The following is a 27,509-nucleotide window of genomic DNA, read 5'->3' on the forward strand; positions in this document are numbered from 1 at the left end:
ATATATTATGATGTTCTTTATATTCATTTTTATTGCAAACATAAGCGAGATGAAGCAAACACTGATAACTTTATATACTGTGCTGGAAACCGTATTGTTATTGGTCCCTGCATTATGAAAGCAGGGTTTCAAATAGAGCACAACAAAGACTCTTTAAATATATGCCACATTATTGTGAAATTCAGAAAAGGCAATGCAAAATATATTAGCTGCTTAGAGCTAGAGTTCTTCTTCCTTATCCCCAGGGACCCTGAAATGTCAGTTTTTCTTCTGTATTGAGATGCATAGGCAGTCTTACAGCGTAGCTTGTACATGTGCAATTATTTCCTGCTTATTAGCAGAAGATCGATGGGGTGTAGAGGCTCCATTTCAGTGCAATGTTCAGACCAAGCTGTTTGAAAGCGGTTAGTCTCAACTTATTGTTGCAGCCTCAGGTGGAATGCCTGAATGTTTCACCATTAACTGCTGCATGCAGTAGAAACACAGAAACACATTAGTGACATTAAGCTTTTAAGTACGTTTCAGAAGGAGAAAGGAGGTTTCAGTGGGGTGGCTTCAGCATAACAGCAATGATTATCAGCTGCTCTGAGTTGCAAAGAGGACCCAAAAAAGATTGGATGTGAGTTTTGCGAATAATCTTTAACAAGTATCATAATAAGTAACATTGTATATTTAGCAAATGTATTTGGTTTCATGTAGAGAAGGAGAAAGGACTGTATAGTGTAGTGTAGGGTGTAGGCCAGTTAGGGAACCTGCATAATGCACCTCTCCACAGGCCTTATTTAGTTAAAAAATGACATCTTTGCAAATAGTTGTTAAATTGTGAATGTGAGTGTTTGTTTGACCCCATTATGTCTTTTTTAATTTACTAAATATGTTACAGTTATGTTATCCTCTTTGTGTGTGCCTGTCATTTTAGTTACCCCTTCGTGTGTTTCTGTTAGCTGGCTTACTGACTTACTTACTGACTTCTTCTATGAGTGAGTCTTACTAAAGACTGCGCCTTAAATAAAGATCAGTCATTTTCTGAGAAGAAACACCTTTCTCATCTTCTTCTGCATGTACAGTACAATAATCACTGTTCTGTCAAGCTTCTGTTTTGGCAAATGATATGTAAAGAACACACAGAATATATATCCCAATGCATATTTCTTTTCTAATGCTAGCTGTCACTGGATCTGCATAACCTGATTGGCAAAAAAATATTAAAATCATCACTGAATTTGGGGATGGTATGGTTTCCTTACAAAACCTTTGGCCTCTAACAACATAATACCATGGAAAACCAGACAGAAGCTAATAGATTTATTTGTGTGGAAATTAGTATCAACACTTTCTCATTCAAAGTGACACAATGCAGCACTGGTGACCAAGAATATATATACCTGAAGCTTTAAAGCTTTAAGGTGTTTAAAATTCCTGGCAATATTCCTTTTTATATAAATAAGGCACAACATATGGACATACCACCCAGTTCTACCTAGAAGAAATGTATACCCCCCACCATATCCCTTTCCCGGACTTTTAAAAGGCTGCAGGTGGTCTTCAGTGTGTTTATTTTGGTCTTTGTTTACTTTGGTGTGTTTCTCATAAATGAAGAGTACATAGCCACAGCTTCTTTTACAGATGGCAGTCAGTCACTGAACCGCCATGGAGGATCTTCTTCCACTATTTTCTGTTATTTTAAAGATAAATTGGTCTGTGTCACTTTTTAGAAAAAAATGTAATCAGACCTCTGCAAATAGATTTAGACATATTTCATTCCATAAACAGTTTTAGTTATTAACAAAATTGTAAGATACGAGTCAGATGCATGACGTTAATTAGTACACTGATGAAACTCTTAAAATTACACAAATCCATATATAAAACTGGCTGAATTAACATGATAATACTACAGATGTTTTCACACAAATTCTTAAAAAGAGGACTCTTAAAAGGGCTGTGGAAATGTGGATGCTGTAATTTAAACATGAGACATCTTGAATGGTCTGTTAATCAGTGTTCTTTCTAGTCCAAGCAACTATGTGAAGAGTCTCAAATCAGGGTTCAGAGGCCTGCTTGTCAAACATAAGACAAATAGCCTTAGTACCCTTACACTTCCCCCGGACCTGCTAGCTCCCCACTCTTTAGCTCCGTGCTGTTCTGTTTGAATAGTCTATTACCATTTTAACACATGGTAGTTTAGAGTAAATCGAAGATGACAGATGTCCCATTATGAATTACGTGTCCTTTGAGATAAAATGGAGTTATCTCAAAAGTTATTAGATATGGAGTTATCTTTCTCTGCAGTTTGGGAGAAAGACCATGCTTGAATCTTTGCCCTTAGTTCTTCCAACTGTTTACTCCCAAACCTCCCCATTTTTCCTCTCTGTGTGTGTGTGGTGTGGGGGGGGGGGGGGGGGGGGGGAATAGGCTTCAGTAGTAGGGTGGGCTTCTCCCACATATGGAGGCTTCCCAGATCTCTAGTACCCCCTCCACAGTCTCAAAGTCACCTCTATTCCAGCACCTATAGAAATGTTGTCTTCACTTGCACATTGCATTAGATAACATTTTACCATATTAGGCCAGGCATGCACATTATGGTTATGGACTGATAGTTGACAAACTCATTGAACAGGGTATCACAGAAGGCAGTAATCCATCCTTATCTAAAAACGATGTGCGCATTGCTCAATTATGTATTTTATGTTCTTTTAAACTACAGCAGATTTAGATTTAACGGTGGCATTAGAGCCTGAAGTATCTGTATCTGTGTCCAATACCATTAACGGCTGGTAAAGGAAAGTGAGGTTCTGGACCCTGCAAGGAATGATGTGTTTAACAGTCATTACTCTGGGATAGTCACTGAGCGACTGCCAGCCACCACTGTGCACTTTATCACAGGAGAATGAAAAGAGACTTTCATTCATTTGGTTTGTCTGTCCACTTACATCTAATATTTACTCTCACTCCTGGCATGTCATACACACAGGTGCACGTTAAGATTTAGTCGGCATTTTCTTTTGCGAATCCTAAACTTTGTTCATATAAATCATGAGAGTGGTGAGTCATATTCTCTGGTGTCCAGGATGCAGTCAGCACTGGTCTTGGGCCAGCTTTAATGGGAGTTCATCACTAGCTTTAAAAAAAAAAAAACCAACTGAAAGGAGGATGGAAAATGACTCTCTCATACTGGCATGGGGAACCATCAGTTATTACAATAATGTAATGAAGAACGGGTGCTTAATCAACTGAAGTGAATTACTTTGGAGATGAATTCAAATACTTCTCTCTCTTATTTGTTCTGGCACAAAGGAGTATTCACACGGCCCTCTAAACCACAGAAGAGACCCTTGTAGTGCTTCTCTTCAGCATCCACACTCGTTTCAGCGAGGAAGACGTTGTAGTTGAGCATGCACAAAGCAGAAAGCTTGAGGGATTTGAAAGGTCCATTCTCCGAGAAAGGGCTTTTGCAGGAAGGTTTGGCTAGCGTGCACATTGCTGTGACATTGTAATTATGGCTAACCATCTGTATGTGTTAATCTGGATCTTTGTCCTCTGCTATGCAGCAATATGGAGGTGGAGGACATGGACACAAATAAGTGAGGTGAGGAAGAAAAGACCTCCTCTTCCTCAAGCCTCTCTACAACACACATCAGTGCTGGGGAGACTGTGGTCTTAGTGTATCATTAGCATTTAATGCACCCTCAACAGGCTTTCACGAAACCTCAAGTTTAAATGCAGTCATTCTGAAATTACCACTGCCTGATGTCATTTCATTCAAAAGCCATTCCCTATTGATTTTTCAGTTGACTCCTGATCGATATTTACCATGTGTGCTGTTTTCATATCAGTAATCTAGCTGTTCTGTGTTACGTATGCAGAGCCAAGCTTTCTCAACACAGTCTTAGGAATGGCATTGTGATTGTGTTCGGTGTTGCTTGTGCATTGTGTACTTTGCACATTGGACTCACCTCACTCATTCGAGTAGATTGTGATCGTGTTGCTTGTACAACCTGTCAGGCCAAATGACCATACAGGTTCTGGAGCTTGAAATAGGCAGTGTTCATTTCAGTTGGCCTGGGCCCACTTCATCATCTCTCATGTGCACCATGGCCATTTTTTGTTTGCATGTTTGTCTTAGACACTGGAGCTGACAAACTTGGTCTCAGTGTTTGACACAGGCTCCCTGACTCTGCCGCATTTTCTCCTCTCTGTACGAAGCAGACCAGCAGTGTCCAGACGGTGTTTGAGGATACAGCTGAATCCACTGCAAGAGGATCTCATATGTCGCAGCAATGAAGAGTCAGATTAAATGCACACACACACACACACACACACACACACACACACACACACACACACACACACACACACACACAGACTCTCTACCTTGTCAAGAACACCCTGCACACAGTACTCCATTGCGCATGTTCCTCAAAGTACAAAATGGTGAAACATTTTATTGGAGCATGGGGACCAGCACAGTGTTTATGTCTTGACTTAATGTATAAGGTGAATCATCTCTAAGAACAAAGAATACCAAACAAATGACAACATCAAATGGGTCTCTTACCTGCTGGCCCAACTGACACAGTTGAAGCCTCAAGTCTAACCATCCCCTGTAGCAGAGTCTTTTCCAAATATCATGTCTAGATCTGTTCTGTAGCATTGCAAGCTCCACCATTCTTTGGCTCTGACATTTCCCAGAATAACTTGATATCAACCACCCTTTTTGATAAGCCAATATTGATTCAGGAGGAAACTGCAGAGGCCTTTTCAAAGCACAAAGATGAACAGACTTCAGTGCAGTTATAAATCAGAATCTTGGCAGTAGAGTTAAACTACATCATACTTGGCATTTTACCAATGCCATTTAACGTCTTATATAAACAATTATATTCTGTACAGTAACTTCGCAAATTTGCTATTGATTTTTTGCTTTTGGACTTAACAGCATCTTTTGTATTTTCTGATCAGCCTAATCAATTCCTATTGCATAATGAGGGGTTAAAAACGTAGGCTTTTCTTACAGATTGTACTAGAATATTTTCTAATATGCTGCAGAGCTTATATGGATGTAGAATGCCCCTGGCAGCCGTATTAGAGATGATAGTTAATAACACTGTGTCAAATACATACTTTACTTATTTCACATTACTGGGACTTGAGGCCAATGGTAATGAATGGGCTTGCTTATCAGGCCATCAGGGTAACTGATGCTGCATTATGGAGAATATCACAGAGAAAGACAACGCAACGGCTGCTCTTTTGGCACTAATCACTTCACAAAGTCTCAGGTGTGGCATGACAGAGTTGTTCCTAAGGAAAACATTAAGAAGTCTTCACCTTTGTGTTTGTGGCTGTTATATGTGTATTGTATGTATATGTAATTACAGTGAATACCATCAGGGTTTCAGAATACTGACACGTTCCGTTGTATTGTTTTTGTCATGGCTCAACATGCTTGGCCTAAATTTAGTTGCATATACACAAGCACCACTGTTTTTGACTTGTGACTTAAAAAGATTAGATGTGAAATGTATTTGATTGCTTTATTTGCATATCGGTTTGCAAAATGTACAATTTATTAACATGTTAGGAAGAACCATTTAGTTTCAAAAGGTCTGGAAACACTGTGCAGCAATGCTTGTAAAACCCATCTATAGTAGAGGCACAATAAGCAGGAAAAGAACATAATTATTTCCTGCTATTCTGTATTCTGTCATATTAAAATTCAAGGTTAAACCAAAATGGAAACTGAACAATGGCAATTCCTTTTCCTTTCTTCTGAAGTTCATACACTCAAGCAGGTTGCTTCACCCCATGTACACATTTCCTTTTATTTGGCCAGTAGATATGATTGTTTGAAATGCCAAACAGATATCTTTCCAGTGCCAACTCTTAAAACACACACACACACACAAAACAACCAAAAAAAACCATATTCTTTTGGGGTTTTTATATTGTATGGCTTTAATCTGATATTGGAGGGGTTTTTTTTCATTACATATATATTTATATTGTAGCATGTGCTGTCGCTGTTTACTTATGTTGAATACATTGTTAGTGTCATAATTGTATGACAGTTTTTTTTTTAATTTCGATCTTATTTTGTTACTCCTTATTCAGTGCAAATTAAGAGATTTGTAATTATCATGTTAATGTACCACTAAATGGTGGGGTTTTTTTTGTTGTTTGTTTGTTTGTTTTTTAATTTAAAGGTGTTCTGGAATATTATAAAAGTAATGTAAGCTGTTTGCTGGAATTACTCCTTGTACATTGTGGAAGATGGTTATTACTTAATTAATTTTTGTTTTCTCAATTACTTGATTATTTTTCTTTGTGGAATTTTGTTAAGAATGGTGCTTACTTTTCAAAATCTATGCAAAATTCGAATTTGTACAAACACAAAAATTGTATCATAACCATCAGCAATCTAATGTGTATGTAATTAAAATGGTTGTACTATTAAAAAAACCTTTTCAAAACAGATTCCATCATGTGTACTAAAAATGTATTCAATTGAAATAGAAATAAATTCAGTTCCGTAAACAAAAAGGCTAAACTTTTAAGTGATACCTCAAAAGGTAATTGCAGAGTAATATCTCTTGATTTCTGTGGTGAGATCGCCAGCATATTCCCCAGATGGCTTCCGTGATAATTGCTGGTGCGATTTATGGTGGTGTCAGATCATATGATCTCTGTTGACTCATGCTGGTCACCTGCAGTGCCTTTCTGCTTCCAAGTGCTAAATCAATTCAACAGGCAAGTCTCCCACTGTGCCAGGCTTCTTTGGGAGTTGCAGCACTTTTCATTTGATTACAGTTCTGCCAGTGCAGCCTGCCTGCAGTGCTTTGGTGCCAGGATTTCAGAGGAGAAGATCTGGCTTACAGGCCAGATCTGTCTTTTTCTAATTAATACCCACAGTATATTTTGGATTTTGTCATGAAAGCACAAAATTAAAGAAAAAGAGTTTTAAGTCCTTCTCAGCCGAAAGCTGTGACAGTTATAATCTCATTAATGGATGAGGTAATTCACACTACTGCATTTTGCTCTGATAACTTTCAGCTTTGGGTGATGCATATGCATCTCCATTTAACACTGTTGCTTTTATATACTTATGTGGGTAACCTAAGTTAAATATGGATAGCTGTAAGCAGTTATTGCCCAGTGGTTTGTCCTTGTAGTGAGAGTGGGCTGTTGTAGTTCACTTTTGCTGATGTCAAAAGTAAACTCTTTCATTTACATTTATTGCAATTAGCAGATGCTCTTATCTATAGTGACTTGCAAAAGTGCTTAGTTGTCTTAGCTGAGGATACTTTGACTCATAAAAGCATCCTCAGCTAGTACAAATAGGTTGGAGTTTAAAAATACCTTTAACCCAAGATAGTCCCAGAAACAAGAGTCAATGCTGCGGCCTTGCCTAGGCTAGAATGCATAAATCTGACAGATTCCTGAGAGATGGCTAATTTAGCGGACTGATAAAGGCCATTATCTCCTTTATGTTGGGAAAAGCAGCATATCAGCCACAAGGAAAATTATTTCATGGTTCCCGAAGGTCTTGTCTTTACAGTGAAATTACAGCATTAAGGAGGATTATGTGTTCCTCCCCAAAATGGTGTTGCTTTGTTTCACTATATTATTTGCATTTACATTTACGACATTTAGCAGACGCTCTTATCCAGAGCGACTTACAAAAGTGCTTTGTCATTTACTCATAGAATATATCCAAGTACAGTATAGTAGGTTAGAATTAAACATACCAATGAACTAGAATACTGTAGAATACAGGGATGAATGCTGATACCTAGAAGTACAAAATACGTAAGGTCTCTCTTAAACAATGATAAGTGCTATAAACAATAACTGCTAGAGTTTGCTAAAAAGCATAAATAATGCCCTACAATAAGTACTAAATTAGTCAGTCAATATGGGAGCAGTGTCAGTTGTCCTTTAAATATTCTGCAAATAGACGGGTCTTCAGTCTGTGTTTGAAGACTGCAAGTGAGTTCATTCCACCATGTTGTGTTCTTTTATATCCTCATCAGTTTTTAAAAAATGTGTTTTGCATAGTCAATAATTATCTAATTATGTCATGTAATTGCTATTTAATTAGTTATTTTGCTATAAAAGCTTCCACTTAACTATGTGCCTTCAGCATGCTCCTCACAAAGCATTTATTGAAAATACCGTGTGTATGACGCGATAATGCCGTGTGTATGACGCAATATTCAAATAACAAAGCATTTACTGATAATACTGTATAACATTCAAATAACAAGGCAGGACCATCAAAGTGACATCATTCAATAATTTTATTGTAAGGAAATCAAGCTATCTTATTGGATACATGGTCTAAATCTAATACCAGTGAAATTGATTTCTGATTTATTAATTTTAAACATTGTAAGGATGTAATAACTATTTATATAGATAATTTCATATTTGGTATATCATGATATATCATACTTGATATCATATTTGATATCAAATATCATATTTGATATGATGTTTGATATATCATGATACTGTTATGAAGCTGCACCCAGTTTCCCAAATGCATCATAGATCATCAGGATTTAAATCTTCATACTGTTAGAGAAAGTGTTCAAAATAACTTATTTTTTCTCTATGACGTTATGAAGATCACTGAAGGAAAACTTTGAGAATGCAGACATTGTGTTTTCATTTTATTGCTGGAAAAAAGGTTTGATAACACTATGTATTGACTTTACACAGATACAATCTGATAGAGTGGATGCTTCATGTTACTGTCTTCTATTTACAATTAATGATGCTGCACACAGTCAATATTATTAGACATTATATACAAGCATTGGGCAGCATGCATCCTAGTAAATATTTTGGAGCTTGTTCACCTTACTTTTTCTAGTCAGTTCTAGTCATGATCGCAAAACACTGAAACATTCACATCGAAAGTTCTACCAATACTATCCAAGCTTTGACAGACTCTGCTGAGTGCACAGAGCTACCTATTTCTAATCATGTGAACAGCTCGGTCAAGATTTGTGTTGGCAAATTATTTCTTTCCATCTATGTAACTTAACCAAGCACGCTTTTATCACTGTAACAATCTTCGGTGTTCAAACAGTATTTTCCCTGGTTACCCTTCCAGCGGTGATGTGCTGCATTGTCCCTTTGTATTCCATATGGCTCTCCTTGTTAGCACATGTGCTCAGTGCTTGTTATTTTCCAGTGCTGAGCAGACTGTGGGGGTAGATTCATGAGCAGCCTCGCACAGCTGCTTGAATCAGAAGCCCGTGAGCATCCACTCAAGTGCCACTATCCCCCCCCATCCCCATTTTTACTGTGACTGCACACACATAAATTGAACCAAGTGGGAAGAAACCCTGCCTAAGTCCTACAGTACCATATCAAAAATGAACATAGGTATGTAGGAGCAAACACAGGAGTAAAGCAACATTGCTGACATTGCAGCAAATCAACAGAATTCGAATGAGACATACAGCAGTAATGTTTACTTTATATACAGTTACCCTACAAGAGTAGATTGCTTTTGACACATTGTGCATGTCTGCATCTATGTGCATGCATGGGTGCTCATGGGTTGTAAGTTCTGGAGAGCTGCAGAGGTAGCCAGTGTAATGGTCGACCTAATGCTGTAGCTCCATATGGTACCGTGACTCTGTGGTGGAGGGGTGAAGAGGAGGTGGTCCCATTAGACCTCAATGATGTTGATAGATGGCACAGACTGATGAAACTGCAGCACACAGGAGAAATAACAACAGAAACATGACTGGTACAGAAACAAGCCAACCATCATTAAGCTTTGAAATCATTTGGGCAGATGTCAGGGATAGGGAGGCTCTTGGGCTTCAACACAACAGCAATGGATGGCTCTGCATCAGAAAACTTATAACACACAGCATACATACTGGTCTGGACATTCATAATAAAGGAATGTGTTTATGTGAGACAAATGGCAAATAAACAGAAAATCTTCATATGCCAACATGTCTAACACCACATTTTTACGTTGACTTATAATGACTTTATCCTGAGGCTAAACTGTCACCAAGTATTCAGTATCTACAATGAAAATGGAAGCAGAACGGAGAACTGTCAGAAAGATCAAAGGCCTTTATAGTTGGGTGTTGATTCTCCTGGGTAGATGGTCTATTTTAAAAGTAGGTCACTGGTTCTGTATCAGTGTCGTGGAAAATGTCAAGACATTTGAAATGCTAAAGCGGCCTCATTTTTTTGTTGTTGTTTTTTGCTACTGAGACGAGATGGAGCCTCCCCCTCAAAGTGTGACATAAACAGTACAGTTGCATGAGGTATATGTGAAATTTAACAAATGTGAAGCAGTTCATGAGATGTTGCTAGCCATTTGTTTCTGTTGTTTCTGATATTAATTTGCAATTTTAACTGAAAGACCAGTCTGTATCAGTCCTTCTAAATTGCGTTCATTACATGTTTCTAAACAGACAAATATCTAAATAAATAAATAAGTAGATTACATAAATCAGGGACACTGGTAGGGCAGGTCAGCTGACAGGGACAATAGTTGCTGTGCTCTCTCTTGCCATCCCTCTCTCAGACTGCCAGTTGCTGGTTCCTATCAATCCTATATGATCCTGTTCTTTTGTTTGTTATAATAAATGATCCTGCTCTTTTTGTTTTGTTAAAATAAATGATTTGAGTCAAAGGATGGATTTCACATCTAGATATCATATTTTAGTACTAGTTTTAGAGCTGTTTTGGTAGCAGTAAAAGACCCTCAGGTTTATTTGAATGAACCTCTAATCACAGAAACCCTCACCCAACAGCTTGTTCTTTTTATATGTACAATTTACAAACTGCACAAGTCCAGTATTGTACATTTATCATAACAGTAAATCCATCTTCATGTCTTTTTCCTTTGTGTGAAGCTTCAACAGAAATTCAAAAGGACGAGGAAAAGGAAAAGGACAACATATTGTCCTAAATCATCATGTCAATATACGAGAAAAACACATCTTGATTTTGTAACTAGTACTGAAACACATTCGATCTAAATGTATTCAACCACATATAGAATGTGTGATTCTTGATATTAAACCTTTAGAATCTTTTTTTTTTAAGCTTTTTGCAATTTCTTTGTGATTTTATGTGATGCAGTGCTATTCGCAACATTGACTGCAGTGTTCATAAAAAATGAAGGCCCTTGAATACACCAATAAATCAGACAATAGTCCTTTGTTGTCACTTTTAAAGGTGACCTACCTTGCTTCTGAGTAGTCCACCGCTGTGATGCTCAGGAGTGCTCCGCTCAGACGACGGCTTGACCTTCTCCTTACTGTTACTGTTATCATTGTCTTTGATAATGTCATACTGCCGGCAGAAGAGTGCGATGACCGCTATGAAGAGAGAGCAGGTGATAGCCACTCTTAGCTAGATAAGGCTAAGCTGCAGGGAGGTCTATGCATGGGCCTAGTGTCATAGACCCCACACAGTTGAAGTGTCAGAGAAGCTCCTTGACTCTGCTTTCAGAAGTGCAGTGTAGCTTTTGATAAGTTGTGATTGACAAGCATGGGAATACAAATCACGGCAAACACAACATATTCTATAGTATGTTCAATAAAGGTATGGCATCCATCGTCTCAATGCAGAATCTGGGAAAATGGGTAGGTGCAAAAAAGTCCATAAGAGGATGAATCAGTTCTCCCATTACAACTGGCTCCCATCTATAACTTGGCACCCACCTGCCCACATAAGTAGCACCACCACAATGATGATCATCTCTCCTGTCTGCAGGTTTCTAGACTTATCCAGGCCTTGAACGGTTGGGTCATCTGTAAATATGAGAGATGGTAGATTATGTGTTCAGTTATGATTTCGTAAAAAATAGGGTCTTTCTCAATATAATATTTAGTAGCTTTCCCACAAAATATATGTGTGTGTGTGTGTGTGTGTGTGTGTGTGTGTGTATGTATATATATATATATATATATATATATATATATATATATATATAGTGTGTGTGTGTGTGTGTGTATATATATATATATATATATAGTGAGAGACTGAGAGAGAGGGAGATTCAAAACGATAGTAAAGTACACAGAGTTTCCAGAGAAACAGGATGTTTCAGATAAAGGTCCTTCATCAGATGTGCAAGCAAATTGCTTTTCAAAGTGTGAAGCACTTTGCTTGAATAGCTGATGAAGGAATTCTGTCTGAATCGTCCTGTTTTTCTAGAAACTCTGTACTTCACTACAATTTTGAATGTCTACATCATTTGAATAGATAGATAGATAGATAGATAGATAGATAGATAGATAGATAGATAGATAGATAGATAGATAGATAGATAGATAGATAGATAGATAGATAGATAGATAGATAGATAGATAGATAGATAGATAGATACCTTATACAAGAGAAGAAAAGAAATTTTATTTGAATGAAGGAAATGCAAGATTGATACAATAACCTATGTCCTTGTGCACTGCTGGCTGAAACTGCAGGTGATTAATTTATCTGTGGCTCAGCCTTTGGCTTATTACACAGGGTGATTAAGCCAGCATTCTCGTTCCTTCCAATCAACCAGAGGCTGGAGAAGTGCTTGCCTAACCAGGCATCTGTCTCCACCATTAATCCTGTATTAAAGGGATTGACTTCAGCACAATTTCCTCTTCCTACCATCTTGTAACCTGTGTGGACCTGGGCCAGAGCCCCACTCTTCCTAAGTGATCCCCTTTAGTGGATAAATGCTACTTTGTCTCATAAACGTAGGCCGTCAAAAGTGAGAAACCGGCCCGGGTGGTGGAAATGCAGTCTTGGGTGGTGGTGGTGGTGGTGGTGGTGGGTGTGTGTGTTGGGAAATGGGTCAGAGGATTTGGCCCAAGAAGTTACTGAGCAGCGTCAATCGCATCACCTCACTCTCCAAGTACGAGGGAGGGTTTTTGAGACATGGTCTCGCCCTCCGCTAAAAATGAGTCAAAATGAGCAACGGTGAAGCTTTCTCCCTCATCGGCTTCATCAGCTGCATCAGTGAATATTTATGGCTCTGAACACTGTGATTCCTCGCTCACCTGTGGAAACACAGGAATAAATGAATGAACCGGATCAAGTAGCTGTCTATGCCCCAGTATTTTAAATGGTAAAAGATGTTCAATGCTCTGCTGCTCTTTATCTCCTGAGACATGGGGACTTGCTGACTATGGGAGGCTATGCTAGTCTTTTCTATTTTTCTGAAGTTGGCATAGTAACGGGTTCTCATCCAATTAGTGAGCTCTCTTTTGGTGTTTAGATGATGCAAGGGTATGCCAGACAACGGCCTTGCTGCATATTGGCATATATTCAGATCTAAGCATCTGTTCATTAGTTCCACTAGACTACAGTATGTGTGAGGATTCTATTATATGCATACACACGTGTAGTGTTATGCTGTTGAAAAAAAAAAGCATAACAGGATCAAAAGCACACACACCACAGGACTAATTAATGAAGCATTTAAAGGACATCAGTATCATTTCACTTACTTGTTGACTGCCACAACACAAGAATGTGAATGAACTGGCTAGCTTTTGGAGTGCATGGAGGCAGAGGTTTTGGACAGATAATGGGTTTCAACTTTTCAGTTGCTGACATAATACGCCTGATCCAGTTGCATTTGAAATGGATCAAGGAAAATGGAAATGAGCCTACCATTATAAACATTTGCCAGAGGCAACGAGTTACTTTGCCAGTCATGACAGTGTATCAGCTGAGAATGTTTTTTTCATCGGGAGGGTAATACTTTGTTTGTTACAGCAGCAAGAGTAGGTTTTTCATACAGACCCAATTTCCAAAGTCAGGCTCCAGCATGGCTTTGAAGCACCAGGGTAATTGTATCTCAGAGGAATCAGCCTGAGTCAAATCCAGTGCTATGAGACAGCTGAGGCTGTCTGCAGTCAGAGAAACAGGCTAATCACCTCTTTGGCATGCTTCACTACTTCTTAACTTGACCTCTCTGGCTGAATACACTGGTCAACAAGGATTTTGCTTCCTGCAAAAAAGGCCTGCTTGTTGTGTATTTTTTCATATGCTGAATTGAAATATGTTTCAGAATTTCTCTATTACCCATAGTTTTTTCAGGTTCAGGTATACTTATATGTCATGTATAGTATAGAAAAGCAGTGCCAACAAAAGTGGATCCCCTCTATGTTGGCAGACTTTTGCTGGATACTGAAGAGCCTACAGGGATACTACTGAAGCCAAATATACTGTAGGGGAAAACCATTCATTATATATTTTAAAAGTAGATTTGTACATATTTCAAGTGTATTAACAGCCTTATGAATAAGTAATATATACTTCTTGTTCTATCACTTAGAATTGACCTGTCACTTAAAAACAAGTATGATAGAAATATTCTAAAAACAGATACAAATTCAGCATAAAAAGTACTAATAAGGCCCAACTAATTCAGTTTGTGAAACAAACAAAAAAACACTTTGTTGCCCGTTGATGCTGCCCAGTCAGACTTTTCCATTGACTTCTATAACAAGTTCTAATCAAGGTAACATAACAACCACTAAAACCATTGAAAGTGCATTCTGAAACTTTTCTTGTATTTCTGTGCTATTCTTGACAAGACAGCATTTTCCTGTGCATAAGCTAAGAATGACAATATTCTGCTCTTGCATTTTTTGTGCAACAAATGTATGATCATAAGGGACAGATGAGAGCAAAGGCACAAAAAAACAATTTTCTGAATTTGCATGGAGATGAGACTTGAAAAAAGTACCAGAAAATTTTGTGTTAGGGATACATCTGTCTTATTGATTTCCAAACAAATTTAAATGCTTAAGGATATGCATCAGATCAATGGCCCTTGAATGAGACTGGTTGGCTCTAATTGAGGCACTTTATATGAGCTCTGCGAGGCAACGATGCAGCAACAAAAGCCATTTTGAATTCATTCAAAGCCCCAGTGCACATTAGAGAAAGTGCTGTGCCACTATTGCGGGGACTCTTTGAAGCGCCATCACACCTCACAATCGTGTTATTGAATCATGATGCCACTGTGGATGCTGGGTTGGGGAATGTCCTTGTTGGAGGCTCAATTTCAGATATTACCTGTATGAGAACACCAGCAGAAGGCTGCAGATGGCTATTGAAAAATAGCACTAGGACAGAGTTTTGTTTTGACAAAGATTCAAAACGTGTCTCAGTTTTGGTTAAATCTAAAATGAGGGGTATAGTGAATGAAACAAACGTATTGAACTACAGACTCACTTCAACAGGATATCCTCATAATATACTTTACTTAGTGTGTGTGTCATGGTGTGTGTAAGAGGGGCAGAATAAGAGACAATAAACAAGTCACAAGTGTTTGGGGAGTGTATTTCAAGCAACTTGAATATGGCAAAACCGTGCTTCATCTTTGCCACCATAAGGGGTGGAGAAATATAAGCAGTCTATGTAATGAGCTAACTTTGACTAAGATGAAACAGTCCTGATCTCATTCTGGTTTTGTATAACCTACAGGAGCAACCCATGAAGGCACTTTTAGGTGCCTCACTTTATACCAGCTCCACAAAGGAATGTGACTTTCTGCTAATCCTAAAGATCATAAAGATCAAGGTCCTATTTCTCAGAGAAATCTCATTAATAATTTCCCTATACTATTAAGATAAGAAGATATTCTCTCTAGCATTTTACAATAAGGTGCGTACTAATTGTAAAATGAAGTCCTGGCTTCTTATCTTTGTTGAGATGTATTCAGCTCCACTGACCATTGGCCTTACACCTACTCTGACTTGTAGTAAAAAGCCTTTATAGTGCTCTGAAAGCACTTAGGACCAAGCATGTGGGAGAGTGAAGTGCTACTGTGTCTACAAAAGGAAAAGCTCTAGAGATGGAATTTAATTAAAGTGCACAAACACTTGGTCTTCATCTTCAGCGGAATTTCATTTCTATGTGCTTCTTTTATTAAATGCTGCCCTGAGTCAGCAAGTATTAAACCAAGATTAAACTGTTGCTCCCTATCATTCAAGTATTATATTCTAAGTCTGCCAAAGCATTTTCACTTTGATATGGACTGCTGTCATTGTTCGCTCAAAGAAGTCACCCTCAACATGTTCCTACACCTTCTAATGTCAATCACTCGACTCAAAGTGACTTCTCAAGTAATGGTGGGGACAAAGACAGTTTCATAGCAATTGACTTCTACAAGACAGAAGCGTAACGTTGAGAGGCAAGGCAGTATGCAGAGACAAGCCGTCGTTAACAAGAACACGGACGTATATTAAATATAACAAACAAAACAAAACCCCAACACAAGGAATGACACCGAAAGTAATTAACACAAAACACGGCGAGCGAGAAACAGTTTTAGGCACAACGACGAGAATCAGAGCACGGTAGGGCAGACGTCACAGGGACTTGGAGAGGAGGGGAGTCCTGCTGTGACAAGAAGTCTAGCAATTAGTGATCTCACTTGTAACTCTTCTTCTTAGCGACTTCAGCTACCTCTGTGACCCTTGTGGGACCTTTAGAAATTATTTAACACATTTCCAGAGCTAGATTAAAAATGTATGAATGATCCACGGAAAGGAGAAATACAGTTTGCAGCTAATTTAAGAAGCCTTGCTTTTTTCCTTTTTCTGTACATGCAGAATTTTATACAGGAAAGTAAGTCTAATTCCCAAAATTTAATATCCAGTCTGCATAGCGAATGCTCTGGGTAATGCTGTCCGCTGGCTGGGCTGGGCTGGGCTGGGTCTATCAAAATGAGATGTAGTCCATCTGCATTGCATAGTGGTGACTATGAAGTATGAGTGACACTCAGTGTCAGGAAGCTGACCAGAAAATCCAGCAGAAATGGAGAGGCTCCTGCCGTCATGCATGATGGCTCTATCAGTGAGTGACTGAGAGATGAGTAGGGAGGGGATGTGAGAGTGGGAAGGAGCGTTCAAAGTTCAAAGCATTTGTGGCACAGAGTGGCACAAATATTTTTTTCATGCTACATTATATCTAAAAACAGAAAAACAGGGAAAATGGCAACAGGTGATTGGTTCAATGGTTTTTTTTTACTAGCTTTATTGTGACACTTGTGATTCACTTTTGAAATAGATGCTAATGACTTTTGTTAGAATTGTTTTGACTGAATGTATGCACTCATTTGGCTTTCAGATCATGAAGATCTCAGGAATTATCAGCTCCACAGAATTAGCTCTGTCAGATCCGGGAAGAAATGTACATTTTTAGCACAACAAAACTGAGGTCTCACTAGTCAATATACAAAATACACCCAGGTCCAAGACCCATTGTCACATTGTTTTTGGAAAGTCTGAATTATACTTGTCATACATATGAAATTGGCCATATGGAATATCCCTGAAGTACACCAAAAAAATGTAATAATATCCATAAAGAAAACAGACACTATACACTACACACAGTCTATAATTAGAGTCAACAGCAGACATGAAAAGTAAAGTCTATAATACCTTGGTTTGAGCTGTTGGAAGGGAAACGGTCTGACTTCTTCAGGGTTCTGAAGTGGACCCGTTTGCTGGCTTGGCTCTCTCCATAGAGGCCAATAGACTGGACTTGAACAATGTAGTCAGTCTCCTCCTCCAGGTCCCAGAGCACACATGCCCTGCTGGTGGTGTTCACCTCCCGGATAAACCTCTGCACGTGGCCATCCTGCCTCTGGAACAGCCATAAATCCAGCGACCCTTAATCAGGCATTCCTCTGTCCTGCTCTACTGTTAATTCACTTCAGGCAGAAACTTTGTTTTCATATCTCAGTACCAAGATTAGAACACCTCACACTGTTAGGAGAAAGAAAGAGTAGGCTTGCTGTCAGCTGGGCTGAAAGTTTCACTACCTGTGTGAGGGAAGTTCTTTAAGTCAGACTGCGCCACATAAAATCTTAAAGAGTATGAGTACCCTCTATTTTCTGACATTCTTCACCCTCTTCACTGGTACTGAAAAAAATGATTAGAAAAAATTTAGGTTTAGGTCCTGCAGTTTTTTTTTGCATTTGATAGGATAGAACAGACCATTTTACCTCATGAGCGCAGCTGCCATTTAGAAAAAAATGTATTAATATGTCTTTATCAGCATAGTACAGTATAATTACTTTTTTTAGACAACTGTGGTTTTGCTTGTTACATGTGTAGGCCTATAACTGCATACTATATCATTATAGTATTTGATGAGCCCAAATGTCTATTGTTTCATTGCTTCCATCACTTCGATTATTCTACATTTAAGGGGGGGGGGGGTCTCACCATTTTAGCAATGATAGTTATTTATAAAGTCATGTCCTTATTTCTTAATTCCTTATTATTACAATTAACTTACCTTAGCAAGCTAGATCTAAATTATTCCTCACAATTAAAATGAAACAAAACAAAACACCAACCAAATCTAATATTCTGCTGAAGATAAATTCCACCACTTACTTGCTGCAGAATAGAGAAGCCAATTATGACATCACCCTCTGGAACCTCCCAGGACACAGTTGCTGAGTCGGCCCTCAGGTTCATGATTGACACATTGACTGGAGCTGGAGGGCGGTCTAAAAACCAAGAGATTGGCACATACACATTTCTAATTAACTTCCCCGTTCAATTATTGCCATATTTGACCTTAAGAACATCCAAAAAATCATTATGTATAAATATGTAATAGCATCAAGGAGCCATGACCAGTATTTTGTTTGGGAATGGTGCTAACTATTATTAAGGGTCTTCAGGTCCCCCCACATTGTGTGACCCCCCACATTGTGTGACCTGCAGTGGAAATGAGTAACTAGAAGTAGCAAAGCTGAGTGCCAGATATATGTTCCATAAAGTAGGCTATGGACAAGCCCAGCAGCAAGGAACTGGCAGTGGAAATTAAACACAACTGGCAAACCATCCTAAAAAAGGCTTCTTGTACTTTATACTTTGCCACAACTGTAATTATTACCATGCTGAGTGAGGCGAGGCAGGAGAGAAAAGCTGAGCTGTTTAATTGCAGCAAATCTGACAATAGTCCAAAATCGGGAAGGCGAGAGTCAACAAAACGAAACCAGAATACATAGCAAAGACGAAACCAAAACAACCTGGCATTTGAAGGGGGAGCTGGTGGCAGGAAGCACCTATCAGTAACTACTGGAAGTACTAGAGCTGGTTTATAGGGAGCCTGTCCACTTCCTAATCCTCATGTTATATTAAAAAAAAAAAAAAAAAAAAAAAAAAAAAAAAAAGACTGCAACACTGTACAGAATACAGTTGCAGTTTACTAGCAACCTGCGCCGCTTCACCCCAGCTCTGCTCCCTGCAACCCGGAGCTCTCCTGAATGTCCTGCTTTGAGGTTCCACCATCTGTATTATTATTATTATCTAGTTGAAAGATTTCTTAAATATTTGAAATATTTTTTCAACAGGAAGGGAATGTGGAATTAAGCCTGTAAAATGTAAACTGGTTTATTACCATAGGTGTCACTTACGCTGATAATGCTGGGGATGTCTCTCTACCACTTTCTGAAATGACAGATTTTGTTACCACTACTTTTTGTAAATGTACTCTGAAAATATTAGTGTTTCCTCTACATGTTGTCTTTGCTTAATTTATTCAATAATAATTTGAGTAATAATATGCTTGTTTAGTCAATAAAGCAAAATTAATTATGTTCCTAATGACAGAATCATAAAACATTTGTGCTTATATTTGTCACACTATGCCAACATAAAGTGTGGCCAAAGTCTAGATTTAAACCTCACTAAGAACATTTCATCTCACAACTTGTAGGAGGCCATTAATCCTTTACTGCATGGTCTTGTCATGTGACAACAATTACTTTTTAGGGGAGTCAGACTACAATATAAAATGTAATTTTATATTCCATATAAAATGTAGAAACAGTAGAAAATGTGTGCTGCACAAATCGGGCAGTGCAGTAAAATGACATAATGTACGTATGTGTGAAGTTCTGTGCATGCACAGTCTGAATCGAGCAGGAGTGACACCGACAATTGTGACCAGCCGTGGCCAGTCTGAACTGGTTGCCAGTCCCAATTGGCAGCTGCATTGCCACTATAGTTGCAAATATCTAGGCAGTGATAAACATGCTGCCAGATATGACTAATTGCTATAGCCTATGCTAGATGCAATAATGTAGGATAAAAAGGAGAAGGTGAGACCTAGAAGTAAAATGAAACCTGTTGCTGTTAAGCATAATTGTGTTATTAATTACATAGCTATAATGAACTAGAACTTTTATAATAATTTTTTATTTTGTAAACCTTTAATTATCAAATAAAACTAAATCGAATGTTAAATGACTTGTGGTCTATTGGGATGCATGAGAACATTGGCCTTCCAATGCAACCCTCAACAGGAATTATAGCAGCCAGTTGGCTGAATTAATAGAATTTAAGAATCAGTTCTAACTAGTCAGGAAAGCTGGTGCCTAGCTGCCTCCAAGTATTTGTAACTGCTGCCTGGAGAGCCAACAGGCATGGTAAGTAGGCGGAGTCACTGTCAATCGTTTCTTGCCTCAGTCCATCATATAATGGAGATGAACTGTCAATCTGAATTTGCCAATCAAAAGTGAAGTACCTCTCTATCATTTTTGTTTCAGCCAGTGGGTTTAAGGAAAGTCGAAAGAGGCGTTACATACTGTCTTGGCACATGAAAATGTGAATAGATAGTTGCTGCACTGTTTAAAATGTTGGAGTTTCCATTAAATATACCCTAATTTCTTATTTCTGATCATGACAACATAATTAAATGATAGAGAAAAAGCCAAGAAAAAGTGTGAAACACTAGGAAGGCATACAACAACTATCAACAAATAAGACAGAAAGACAAGGGCTCAATATACAAAGCCAAATTAGATGAAACAAGGCACAGGTGCACACAGGTGGGTCTATACAACACATTTGAAGACAAAAATGGATCTAAAACGAAAACAAAACCACATGACATTTAGCACCACTGTGACACTTCAGGGGTTGAAACATAACACATGGCCTTCACTGTATACTGTTAGTAACAGATGTTTGTATCTCAGAATAACAAGATAAAACTATCACCCAGCAAACACTACACAGTTTCCTCAGCCATCCTATCTATAAGTCATTTTCTCATTAGAACAAATAGTGGACAAGTCATTATATAAAAGGCAACCATAGTTTTGAAATATGACGCTGAGTATTAATTTTTATTTGTTTTCTCTCTCTCTTTAGTGTACAACTCTCTTGCCAAAAGTGAGGTCCAATCTGGCCAAGTGGCTTTGGAATGTGACGTCTACTCCCATGATGAGCCCTCAGGGTTCACACAGCTCCTTTAGAAAGAAATCTCAGTCAAATTAATGTGTTACTACTTTGTTTCCCTTAGAGCCAAGCACTCCACTCTAAGTGAAAGCTACAGTTATACATACACACAAATATATACACTGTGATGAGGTGAGGCAAAGCATGATGCGGGGACGTGCCGTGTGGAACACTACAAAACGTTTTCTTGTAGCACAAAAAGACAAACGCGTGGCTAGCAAACATCGACAATGCTCATATGAAAACACTAATGATACACAGTGAGGAGCAGGTGTGAAACAGGGAGGGTGTGACCATACAGACGAACGTGTACCTGTCTCAAAGACTTCCAGAAAAATGAGATTCAGAGGTTCAGAGGGAATGCTCTCTCCATCACTACATTTGGCTAAATTGCAGTCTGTAATAGAGTGTGATTGAATTCTGGATACTATGTCCTGTGTTGTGTCCCCTTTTTCGATTTTCACTTTTTTTTCATCTCCACTGCTGTGGTGCTCTATCATGATTTAGCAGGCAATAGACAAGCTAATTAGTCTCGCAAAAAGCAAACTCCTAGGCAGAGAGCATACAGTGCCGGATTCAATACCACAGAGCATACCTCTATTGCCAGGGCCAGGGAGAAAATAGAAAGTTGGTGAACCAGCCCGAACCAGGATCTTTTACGTAGGCATTTTCCGACAGCTCTTCCAAGCATTACTCTAATGGATTAATGTGATGCCTGGGTGATAAAAAAAAAACCAAAACAGCATTGTTCCCTTGCTTAATTGGATGTTTTTGTCAACCACTACAAATGCTGACATTTCACTGAATTATGCAACAACTCATTTTGAATTTCATTTTACTCATTATGCAATGCTTAGTTAAAGATCTGCACTCACTGTAGTCAGAGGAACTGTCATTTAATCTGTTGTCATTATCTAGGGTTTATAAAGAATTATTACAATGCAGACAGAATCCTCATTCTACATTGCATTGATGCACAAAAAAAAAGAATCCTGCAATAAATGCAAGGGTCATGTTCAAGTATGCTGCAGATGAATCCAGAGGAATCACATTTAGTATGCAACTGGTAATCAATGCCCAATGATCGAAACACGTGAGTTCAGCAGTGTGACAGTCAGATGTCAATATCTCATTTCAATCAATTAAACACTGCAGGAAAGGTTACATAAATGGGCTGGAGAGAAAGGCTGAATGAATGGACAGGCTTAGCTCTGTGGCTAATCATGGCAAAGCAAGGGGCAAGCCTCCTGTGACATCACAGGGTCATATCATTTGTTTTAATGAGGCTTTGCATTCACAGCATCTGTGCGCGTGTGTGTGTGCATGTGTGTGTGTGTGTGCGTGTGTGTGTGTGAGTGTGTGTGCGCGCGTGTGTGTGTGTGTGCGCGTGTGTGTGTGTGTGTGTGTGTGGATGTGTGTGTGTGTGAGTGTGTGTGCGTGTGCATGTGCGCGTGTGTGTGTGTGTGTGCGCGTGTGTGTGTGTGTGTGCGTGCGTGCGTGTGTGTGTGTGTGCGTGTGTGTGTGTGTGCGTGCGTGCCTGCGTGTGTGTGTGCGTGTGTGTGTGTGCGCGTGTGCGTGTGCGTGTGTGTGCATGCGTGCATGTGTGTGTGTGTGCATGTGCGTGTGTGTGTGTGTGCGCGTGTGTGTGTGCTTGTGTGTGTGCGTGCGTGCGTGTGTGCATGCGTGCACGTGTGTGTGTGTGTGTGCGTGTGCGTGTGCGTGTGTGTGTGCGTGTGTGCGTGTGTGTGTGTGTGCGTATGTGTGTGTGTGTGTGTGCGTGTGTGTGCGCGTGTGTGTGTGTGCGCGTGTGTGTGTGTGTGTGCGTGTGTGTGTGTGCGTGTGTGTGTGAGTGTGTGTGCGTGTGCGTGTGCGTGAGTGTGTGTGCGCGCGTGTGTGTGTGTGTGTGCGCGTGCGTGTGTGTGTGTGTGCGTACGTGCATGTGTGTGTGTGTGTGTGCGTGAGTGTGTGTGTGTGTGTGTGTGTGTGTGTGTGTGTGTGCGGGCGTGTGTGTGTGTGTGTGTGCTTATATTGTTATTAACCATTGTTATCATGACTCTGAACATGTCGATGAACCGAAATAATTAGACAGTGTATGCTGGTGACAAAACATGCCACAATGCTAAAGAGTGCACCCAGTCCTTATGGTACTCTTCCATGATCACTCATTGCAGTGCCAGACTGGCTCAGGCCTTGCTCGCTTTCTTTCAAGGGAGAGCTCATTGTTCTGCAAGTAATAAGAATTGCAAGTTCCCAGAGGAGGCTTGCAGCATGCAGAGAATAAACTATGATGCATGACTGGGTATAAATTCTTTCCTGGTGCAGGAAATGACTGGACAGAAAGCATATAACTTATAGCAGTCTTGTTAGTAGCAGCCATTCAAAACACTTCTAAGCTCTCACAGGCATTGGATAACTAGATGGGGAACATGATCTTACTGGCGATGGGGAATATATTAATCCTGGGTATTGCTGCAGTGAAGCCATTATTGATGCACTGTACATATGTAAAGATCTTTTAGTCTGAAGTATATACTATTTCATATTAAAGGGTGTAAAAATGTTTGAATATGTTGAACCTTGCCCAGTTTAAAACAAGGAGTGACTGATGTGTTTATAGAAACCACAGATATTAAGTCCGATGTATGATAAATATTTTCATTCCATACACAGCATCTGTTCCTAGCTTTCCCCTACCTTCTCTGCTTATGGGTATGTTTGTATCCAGCACAGTGAGTCAGGCCTCGTTCAAATCTCTTATGCAACACATCATTAAACCAACACAGGTCACCATGGGTAAGGCATTGAATATAAGGTAAAACACAGGAATTCATACAAAGCTCAGACATCCTGTCAGACTGAATAATGAGATACAAATTTCTTGCTGCACATAATCTGCTCTTCGGGAACTACCCTGAGTGTCCAGGTAGTCATGATCCAGACTTTGCAAAAGACTTTACTGCAATTTGAATGGCCATTTTCAAATGGGTAGAAAGAACATGCTATTCTGATGAATTTGAACTCGTGTCTATTTCACATTTTAGTCAATGCAATTTCTGAGTGGTGCAATTTTGCTCTGCATCTCTGTCTTCTCTTCTAAAACATATACAATTGCCCATAAAAGCTATCTTGAGTTAAACTAGACTTTCACAAACCACTCATATGTAATGAATTATACTGACTTACTTCTTGGCATTGTCACAATTAGAAGCTCTATCTACCACAAGTATTTTAAAAGAATAAATAAAATTATATGCATTCCAAAGTCTTTACTGCATGATGCTGCATCAAAACAGCGAGTACACCATGTTCACTTAGCAGCCACGAGCACAGGACCTTACATAGCACTCCTGTCCTTCTCTGCTTCCTCCGCACATCAGAAGACCTCTGCCATGTCAGAATAGATTCTGGGAAGGGGGTTAACTTTAAGACCCTTTTACTGAACCTGCATGGGGATGTATTTTGTATTTTGTGCCAGGTCACGGTTTTTAATCCTGTCAGGTCTGACGTTATTGCACAGATGGAGCTACAGACTGTTTCATCACCATAGGCCTTTGGAATCTGCAATCACCCCTCAAGGGGGAAACAACACCTGTCCCACTGAAGCCAAGTGTAAGTGTTACACTGATACTACCCATGCCCTTGAAAAACCAAGGTAGTTCTGCTAGTTTTTCTAAATGCACATAACATTAAATGTAAGGTACACTGTTATCTAGATACCAGAAACTGATGAAAAAGATCCATACATATAGCTGACAATTTTTATACCTACAGGACTATGCTCTGTTGATTGTCATAGTAACACTGAGCAAAGCACCCAGGGTGCAGAAACACACCTGGCTCTGATTCTGACCACTGCACCCAGCCATGTAACTGTGACTATGAGGAGTGCAAATCCAAAGGATTAAGTGAAAATGTTACTCAAATAAATATTCAGCAACAACTGTTTTTTTTATCAGCATGAATGCATTGTTTATAGGAATAAGTAGGAATATATAGGAATGTAGGAATAATACGAGTATATAGGCATAGGAATATATTTAAATGAAATAACTTATATCTGCAGTATAACTTTGTGGAGATAGCATGACAAAGAAACCCATTCTGAATGCATATTTATGCTCTCCCTCAGACATGTATTCCACAGTTGTCCAACCATGCAAGATTAGTCCAATATAAATCCCTCTCGTCTAGGATGAGTGCAGTGGGGACTCATGACGTTGTTGTGACTACCTGTGAGGCACCAAAATTGGGCCAGTTGCCGGTCTAAAGTTAATGCAATCAGTAGCGACAGACCTGTGTTCTTCTCTCATGCAACCCTTCGGTCGCCTCTCACAATGTGGATTTTCCTTTGATTTGCTATGAATATGAAATGACTAAAAATCTAATTTAACGGTTAAATATTCTGACCTGAATTGTTGTTCTCTTATCAGCTCTTGGTTTATTACAAAGCAGATTAATTATGCACTCTAGCGCAGTTTTCAAACTAAAGCCCATGCAACTTTCAGTTCTGGAAGCGCAAAGACTTCAAACAGGGAATGGGCTACTTAGCTCCGGGAAAAATCGTGCGAGAATAGTTGTTGCATTAAGGCGTCCGCACGACTCGAAATCTCAGACGACTTTCTAAATGGAAGAGCTAGGCGCAAAATAACTCAAACAAAAAACCTCTGTTTATTAAGACTATCCTCTGTGGATAGCTTACACTGACACTGCTGCCAAAGAGAAAAGAATACAACGAGAGATTTTGTGGATTATTTAGTAGTAGTATTAAATACAATCTTTCTCGATCGCCAAATCCTGGCCTCCTCTCGTATAGTATTTGTTGCTATGACTCAACACTCACTGTTGAGCTATTATTGTATTCGAAATATTTAGGTCAGTAAGTGAAAATTCTCAGCGACGCACACATTTCTCTGTAGACGCCGCGTCGTTTAAACCTATGCGGTGTGATGGCAGTAATACTAGTCCAAAATAAAATCTCGTCTTTACAGAGAAATATCACAATTGCACGCTTTACCTGTTCCTTTGAAAGCAAGGTTCATTCACCTGTTGGGGCTCTAGCCCAGTAGTAGCTATTTCAGCGCTGAAATGCGGAATATCTTTTATATTTAGTATATAGTGGTCAGAGTAGGTCACACATCGCCGAAGGACTAGTAAAAGCACGGAAACCATGTTGAGCAACCATTTCAACATTCCTTGAATCTATTTGACTCGGAATAACCTTTAATCTGGGTTGCAATCATATGTAATCAGTAAATGAACTGTCTAACATGACAGTAAGCGCCAGTCAGTAAAAGAAGACGTCAAATGTTACCGTAAATCATTCGCTTTGACATGGAATGCTGGACGATTAACTTACTTGCTCCAACCAAAAACATGTCAGTAGCAAAGAGCAACAGTGCGACAGAGTTAAAGAAAACAAGGAGGCGAGCCATTTCTCGACTGTGATGCTGTTTCTTCTTGTGAATGTCAAAGAATCCAAATAGCTTCAGATAACCATTTCGGGTGCTTTATCTGTTCATTAGTTCCATCTTCAACATGATGATTAAGTATTAGTAATATTATTTGTCCAAATAGCCAAATGTACCCATAAGCATTTAAACCAAGTCACTTAACTTCATGTATTTCTCCAACGAGACCATTCTCACGAACAATTTACAATCACATCCAGACACGTCCATGTTATTTCATGTGTGTCAGGTGTCTTGATCAGTTTCCTTCATCTTCGAACGTTTAAATCTTTTCGTTCCCTAAAATCCCGATAACATCTTAGTCCGTTTCACTCGAATTACAAGCCTCGTAGTCCTTTGAGGTTTCCTCGTTAAATTTAAGGTATGATGGCAGTCTTACGTGCGCTTCAGTACCGGAGTTTCTCTTATCTTCCCACTGGGAAGCGAACATTTGCAGAGAGCAGCTGATCAAAAAGACCGAACGACGTCCTAACGATAACTCCTCACCCGTCCAGACGCCAGTTAACGCCACGTTAGCGAGTGAATGATGAGAATAATCACGAAGGTTCATTTACTGATGTAGCCTACGTTTGGTTTCACAGTATAGCTCTCCGATGTAGCAGGCTTTTAATTCGGACATAATTCCTTTCCTGTTATTAGGAGACACAACAGCAGCTGCACTGCCCGACAGTGTCAGTCCTAACGCAGGAGGCAGGGACCCGAAGACTGCCCCTCTCATCGAGAGTAACGGATTAGACTTGCATTCACTGAGCCTGTTGAAGCATTTTAAAGT

General features: G+C 39.3%; 2 protein-coding genes across 5 annotated transcripts in view; one reads left to right on the plus strand and one right to left on the minus strand.

Moving 5' to 3' along the window:
- si:dkey-71h2.2 (low density lipoprotein receptor adapter protein 1) overlaps positions 1-6,475 on the plus strand; it is a 33,084-nt gene extending 26,609 nt beyond the window's left edge. For all 4 annotated transcript variants that reach the window (XM_081718344.1, XM_081718347.1, XM_026998035.3 and 1 more), the window contains 2 exons: positions 3,552-3,589; positions 4,210-6,475. In XM_081718344.1, coding sequence (XP_081574470.1) covers positions 3,552-3,589; positions 4,210-4,284 — 113 coding nt within the window. In that variant the 3' untranslated portion in view covers positions 4,285-6,475. The remainder of the gene's footprint in view (positions 1-3,551; positions 3,590-4,209) is intronic.
- Positions 6,476-8,291: 1,816 nt separating this feature from the next.
- Positions 8,292-27,458, minus strand: fndc4a (fibronectin type III domain containing 4a). The gene is made up of 6 exons (XM_026997984.3): positions 26,626-27,458; positions 18,411-18,526; positions 17,448-17,652; positions 11,712-11,801; positions 11,233-11,366; positions 8,292-9,727 (listed from the first exon to the last, which is right to left on the minus strand). The coding sequence occupies exons 1-6, from the start codon at positions 26,699-26,701 to the stop codon at positions 9,686-9,688; spliced, it is 663 nt and encodes a 220-aa protein (XP_026853785.1). The 5' UTR covers positions 26,702-27,458; the 3' UTR covers positions 8,292-9,685.
- Between the last annotated feature and the right edge of the window lie 51 nt (positions 27,459-27,509).

The sequence above is a fragment of the Electrophorus electricus genome, chromosome 7, assembly GCF_041902795.1.
Source record: "Electrophorus electricus isolate QZ-2024a chromosome 7, ASM4190279v1, whole genome shotgun sequence".
In the NCBI taxonomy this organism is placed as follows: Eukaryota; Metazoa; Chordata; class Actinopteri; order Gymnotiformes; family Gymnotidae; genus Electrophorus; species Electrophorus electricus.